This window comes from Halyomorpha halys, unplaced genomic scaffold (genome assembly GCF_000696795.3).
Source record: "Halyomorpha halys isolate HHAL.00 unplaced genomic scaffold, Hhal_1.1 Scaffold726.1, whole genome shotgun sequence".
Lineage (NCBI taxonomy): Eukaryota > Metazoa > Arthropoda > Insecta > Hemiptera > Pentatomidae > Halyomorpha > Halyomorpha halys.
In genome coordinates, this window is record NW_027116696.1 from 156,329 (window position 1) to 162,874 (window position 6,546).

Genomic DNA, 6,546 nt, shown 5'->3' on the forward strand with positions numbered 1-6,546 from the left:
AAGTAGGCCGAGGCAAAAACCAACCTTCTCCTTCCTGTCTTCACTGGTACCTCTGTCACTACTGCAATCAGGTATTGTGACACACACTCTGAAATCACAAAATAATTAATATTATTATTTATCATAATAGCAGCTCTTGGTCTATCTGTGTCTCTAGAATAGATGAGCTGACTTACCTTTGTTGAGAGTCCTTTAATCTTACCTCTTATGTTCCAAGGTTCCTGAAGCAACCCTACATCTATATTTTCATTGGTGAATCTCTTTGCTATTAGGACCGATGCACCTTTAGCATGATGTAAATTCATCTGTATTATTCCAATATATTCTTTTTTTTTTCTTTTTTTTAATTATTATTTCTTACCCAGAGGTTTACCTCTCTTTCCTGATCCTCTGGGTCTTCTTTTCTCTTCCCTTTTCCAGAGGGAAGGTTCTTCGTGGGTGGGCTTTTTGGCCTTATCCTCCCTTAACAGTGGGCTTCTCCCACTTCCTGCTACTCCAGTCAGAGGAGGTTTGGGTTCCGACCCAACACCCGAAGGCCTTGCCCGGCACTTGGACGACAGGGGACCCAGAGGGCCCGGCCCCCCCCCTTAACCCTCTCCCTGGTAGCGTCGGGCTTCTTAGCTCCACCTAGCATCCTGAAGTATGGCTCTCTTATGCCTAAGTATATCGTACCCTGTTCCGTGAGGGCCTTCAGCTTCTCTTTTTCTACACCTACCACTATCTGAGTGCCTTTATGGTTATCCTCCCTTTTGAACACCCTCCATGTGTTTACCTTTACATTTCGATTTTGGTTTTGGATTATTTTGAGGATCTCTTCCTCTGTATATTTTACTAGGGGGAGGTAAACTATAACTGGCTTCTTCCTAGCCAAATCCTCCTCTTTGAGAGCCTTCAGTTTTGCTCCCTCCCACGGTTTTAGTCTGGGCGTATTCTCCATTACCCATTCTACCGTCGCCTGGTTTACACAGGTTAATTGGAGCCACCCATGCTTCCAGTTAGTCCCATGAAATTGTGGACACTTGCTGGGCTCTCCATTCAGAATGAGATTTGTTATTTCCAGTTGGACGCTGTTAAATTGCTCCTCACTGAATCCATCCTCAGGGTAGTTTTCTGAGAAAATACCTACCCTTATTTCTTCCATAGCTTTACGGTAGGACATGGTTGGGGGAACTACCCCTTCACCAACCATTTGTCCTTCGGGCTTTTCTGAGGAAATCTTTGTCCTCTCTGCTTTTCTATCCGTTTCACTATTGGGAGTATTCTCATTTGATCGGGCCCTATGCCCCTCTTCCAATAGACTCTTATGGCTATTCATGGGGTCTTTACTCTTTCTGAGTGCCTCCTCCTCGGGAAAAACCCATTCCTTTTTAACCAATAAAATCGCTTTCTCCTGGACCCACTCATTTTGATGATTGGACTAACATCCTTATCATCCTCTTTGGTCTCAGGCTCTTCAGGAGATGGGTGAGCCCTTTCCCCCTTTGCTTCTTCTGGCGTTATGTTGGGAGTTTCACCCTTATTGTCGGTTATTATGCCTTCCAAATTTGTTTGAGGCAGTGACTCCTCTATTACTAAAGTGTTTAAATTATTCTCGTTCATTCCCACGAGTAGCCAGGGATTCAAACAGTCACCTATGACAGAGCCCCGCATGCCACAGGAAGGCTAAATAAAACTGAAGGTCGCCTGGTATCCAGAGTTTGCATAGTTCGACTATTAACCCACAACCATACATCCAAAACCTATGCTGTTCCGTCTTGGATTGAGGGATATTTATTGACTTCCCAGTCTAGATCCGTCGTGTTCAGTATGAGCAGGGTCACCTCTTGCAGGATGCAGTTCTTCACCACCCACAGACGGTCCTGGTTGTAGCATCCTCAAAACCTCCGCCTAGGCATCTTTGGTCTTTCAGCTACTCCCCTGGGACTGAGTGAAGGAAACTTCTCCCCAGTCCCTTGACCCCTTTTCATTATATAACTTATATCATATAAATTTAATTTTAATGCTGCTTGAAGACTGGTGTGAAGAAAATGCAATGACTATTAAATTGGCGTAAAGTGTGTGTCAACTCTATAACTTCTACCCTAAAAACTATGATCACTTAGAAGTATAAATCAGTCTTATATTAGATTATGGATCCTATATTAACTACAGCTTCTGAAAATGTATGTGGGACTACAGAAAAAACAAGAAAAATTAAGGCATTTATAATTATTACAACTCCTTTGTCTATCAGTGTTTCAGTAATGCAAGTGCAAACAGGTGCATATTCCTTACACTGCAGTTAAAAAAAATTCAAATAGACCAGGCAGCAACTAAAGTTGAGCATGGAAAATTAGATTAACTCAGTTTCTTAATTAATAATTACTACTTAAAGGAACATCTGCAATGTTCCAGGATGTTTATAGGTTTCAAATTATTAGAAAAATTAAAAAACTGAAATTGAATCAGTTTCTAAGAGAAACTGAATAAATTACTTTAAAAACAATGGTACACAGTTTCCTTATGCCTTATCTTTGCTAAGACTGGTCTGAATTAAATGCATACCGTTCAAATATCTATATGAAAACGCTATTTTTTTTTTTTTTTTTTTTTTTTCTAGGAGCTCTAAAACACATAGATCCTTTGAAAACTGCACTGTTTTTATTTTTTAAAAAAACATAGGTACCAAATATTTCAACTTATAGTTTGTTTTTTTCTTACAACCAAAATGATAATTTTCTATGCTTTAGTATTTTATAAGAAATGAAGTTTGGGTTCGGTCTTTCCAATAACTAAAATGCATTTTTCAGCCAGGTTCATTTAGTGTTAATGGAAGCTAAAATGAAGTATTCAAAATTAGGTTTCTCTTCTGATCATTGCTGAAGGGATCTGACTCTGAAAAATGAATCTTGCCGTCCCGGAAGTGTGTAACTTGAGGCAGAAGGGGGGGTGAAGATACTGCTTTATAAGCTTATAGCTTTCCTCGGTAACTTGGCTCCTGAGCATAGTAGAAACTCAAATTTTGTCTCAAACTGTTCCTAATTAAAATCAGAGCATTTTTAGTTACATTGTTATTGCTTTTTGGTGCATCGGCCAATCAAAAGCCGTACTTAAAGTTTGAAAAAATGACCAAATTTCAGCTGTAGCAACATCTAATATGCTGTCAGACCTGAGAGATGCCTCATTTTCATGATTAATTACGTATGTATGGTTAACATAAAGAACTAGCTCCACACTAGTTTCAACCTGTTGAGAGTGGCGGGGAACATATTAAACGATACCAAACACGAGTTTTTTTATCAAATTATGGTTTAAGTACCTACGCTATGAGCGTTCTTTCACTCTAGGAGAAGTACCTTTAAATTTATCTTTTCGTGAAATTCGGTCAAATTTAAACTTCAGTCATTTTGTGTTTTAATGCTTTAGATCCTCCATTTAGTTATTTGTATTTCATTTTCGAGTAGTAGGCTGTTCACATAGAATTCCAATTGCCGGTTGGGATTTTGTAGAATCACCAAAACTAGTTTTCATGGTATTGGATTACAAATGTTGAGGATGGTAACACCTATTTCTGCGAATGGCTTAATTTTTCTGCTTTTTTTTTTTTGACAATGCATTTCTAAATTTCTACATGAATTGAGCATTGAAAGTGATACTTTCAGATTCTTCAACGAATACTGCAACATAGTGTAAGCTTCTTTATTTGATCAAAAGCTGACAAGGAAAGACAGTTGAAAATTTTGAAAAAGCATTACACATGACACAAAGAACTCCATTAATAAAATGAAATAAAAGTCAGAAATTATTTGGCCTCTGTTGTACTATTTAAAAATTGTAAGATACAACATTATTCCAGCCCAGGGTTCAAATGTAACCAGAATATGATACTGTATGGAGTTGATGAATGCAAGATGCATCTTATTTCTTCCGATGGTATAACGAAAAATATGTGTATATGAAATGAAAGTCCTCTGCCTAGCTAGAACTGACTGAGCATTGCTGGACAAATATGTAACAAGCTTACAATACAATACTTATGGAGCAAACCAATAATATTTTCTCTCTTCTCTGAAATTACATACATTTTGGTTTCTACTTCACTCCTGTGGATCTAGGTCACAGACATTTAGTTATATATAACTCCTTTTAAAACAAAAAAACCTCTGCAACGTATATATGTGTTTGTTTCGATATGTATAAACTCTCAGCACTCTATATTTAGAAACAGGAATACCAAAACTCTGTGCCCTTCTAAAGGCTCTTTAGGTGTTACTAACTATTAGCCAAAGCAAAAAAATTATAATTTTTTGTTAAGATCTGCGAATGGTTCATTTAGGTGAAATGTAACATTTATTAGTGCAGGGCCACTTACTAACATTATTATTATTTGATTAAATCAGTGTTTTTAACTATCTTAATTTTTTTTCCTAATGAAAAATATATAATATTGATGAATTGATTCCTTAATTTCTAACCACGGTTGTGATGTATATTGATTATTTAATTTTTATGGAAACATTTTACAGGCTTGCAAGTATTCACTACGTGAAGCAGCCCCTGTTCTTGGAGCAAAGAAGGTCTGCTCTATGTTTCAGGACCATCTTATTGATGATGCTAACCTCCAGTACGAGCAGTTTGTTTCTGTTCTTATGAAGTCTATTGTGAGTTAAAGATTTTTTTAATAGTTTAATGTCTAAGAAGTTAGTTATGAAACTATGTATATATTACCATAAATTTATTTTTAAAAAAAACTGGTGGGGTATACACAACTTGCAACTACCAATCACCACACTACTTAGAGTTGAAAGCATCCTTACTTGTTTCATCAAACCAAAAATTTCTTTATTTTTCATGATGGTGATACTTTTGCCTATATCTCCATATATGGGTCATTGTCTCAAAAATGGGCATTTCTTGGTTCAAGTTTTTAATAATGTGAAAATACTCCTATAAAGCTAAAAAAAAAATTGAGTGCTCTCTTGAACACTTTAGTTGAAATCTCTGTCCATCCAAACAATAGCTGTTTTATTTATTTAAGTTAAAAAAAAGAAAGAAACTTTACGGAAGGACCATACAATAACAGTTCTATGTTATTTTATATTAACCAAGGTTTTTTCTATTTATAACTTCTTTTGCCTATTAGCCAAAAATCAATAATATATGTAAAAGTAAAGTACCTTTAAACATTTGTTTTTTTGTTTATTTTAATATTGGAAATATCAGTAAGTAATTGGATTAATATTTTTAATTAATTTAAATTATGGTTAATATCCAAACATAAATTAAATAATCAGGCCACATTGAGCAGAAGCGAACCCAAGCTATGTAGTAACTGAATTGAGAAAAACGTAATTAAAGTTTAATGCCAAAAAAACAAAATTCACAGATAAAATAAAACTATAAATGTATTGATTATAGTTCAACTAATGGTAGTATGTTAGGTTAATCCTGAGTCTTATGTTTGGATTTTGGTTCCATGTTCAGGGTTGTGGTGTTTTCATTTTCAGTTATAAAATGGCTTAAGCATCCGGATGGAGGGTTGGATCCTTTCTATATAACATGGAGTGATACTCAAGGAACAATATAGCATTAGTTCATGTTTCGATCTAAAATAGTAGAAAAATAGTATCCAATTGGAAGCTCACATAATAAAAATTGATATGTAATGTTTATTCAATGCAAGTTATTCAATATGTGTATTGTATATTATGTAATCAATCAAATATTTATTTTGTTTTTTTCTAAATTAGAGATATTATTTATTATATACCATATCAAATGTATTAATTTTAAAAAACAGGTTGAAGAATTGGACCATCTTTCATTGAACATGTTTACAACTTGTGTCACATACATGAAAAGTAACTGGCCCTCAGTTCGAGGTAACGCTGCCCTCCTAGCAGGTAATATACCAATCTATTTAAAGGGATTTTCATAAATTGCTTCCTGCTTGTAAAAGAAATTGAATCAATTGTATTTTTTTTCTCAGGTCTGTTGTACTTAAATCTCAGTGATAGCAAGAGAAAGGAAATCTCCCTAGAACCCGTCTCAACCAAGCTCCTGCTTCTCACTAATGATGTTAATCCAGAAGTGCGAGCAAAGGCAATTCAAGCTATCGCCCTACTGTTTTCGATTTGATTTATGTATATCCTTTAATTTTGGGCTGTGATTCTTCTTTAAGGAGTTACACTCTAGCTAGTCTTACTTCAAAAAAGTCATATATTTAAGGTTATTGCTGAAATGATGTAATCACATAATGAAGCATAATTTGTTCATAGCATTCGACGATTTTATTATTATTTTCATAAAATTCACTAGTATTTGTCAATAAAGTGCTTTAAGAATTCAATACGGATACAGAATAAGGTTGTGATGTCTTCCGTGATGTAATAAGAGTGAGACTGGCGCTTAAATGTAAAATTCATATTAATAAATTTTTAATGTGAGAGCCTATAACTGTTCCTAAGAGAATGGATATAATAGCATGGTTAATTATTTTATATTTAACAGCAATCATAATATTTTCTAGTGATAAATTGTATTATATAATTTTTGTGACTTTTGTAA

General features: G+C 34.8%; 1 protein-coding gene across 2 annotated transcripts in view; it reads left to right on the forward strand.

Annotated features, from left to right (window-relative positions):
- Positions 1 to 6,284, forward strand: part of c11.1 (maestro heat like repeat family protein c11.1) — a 62,989-nt gene extending 56,705 nt beyond the window's left edge. For both annotated transcript variants that reach the window (XM_014428548.3, XM_014428549.3), the window contains exons 28-30: positions 4,506 to 4,640; positions 5,780 to 5,882; positions 5,969 to 6,284. In XM_014428548.3, the coding sequence (XP_014284034.1) occupies positions 4,506 to 4,640; positions 5,780 to 5,882; positions 5,969 to 6,117 (387 nt within the window). In that variant the 3' untranslated portion in view covers positions 6,118 to 6,284. The remainder of the gene's footprint in view (positions 1 to 4,505; positions 4,641 to 5,779; positions 5,883 to 5,968) is intronic.
- The last annotated feature ends 262 nt before the right edge of the window (positions 6,285 to 6,546 follow it).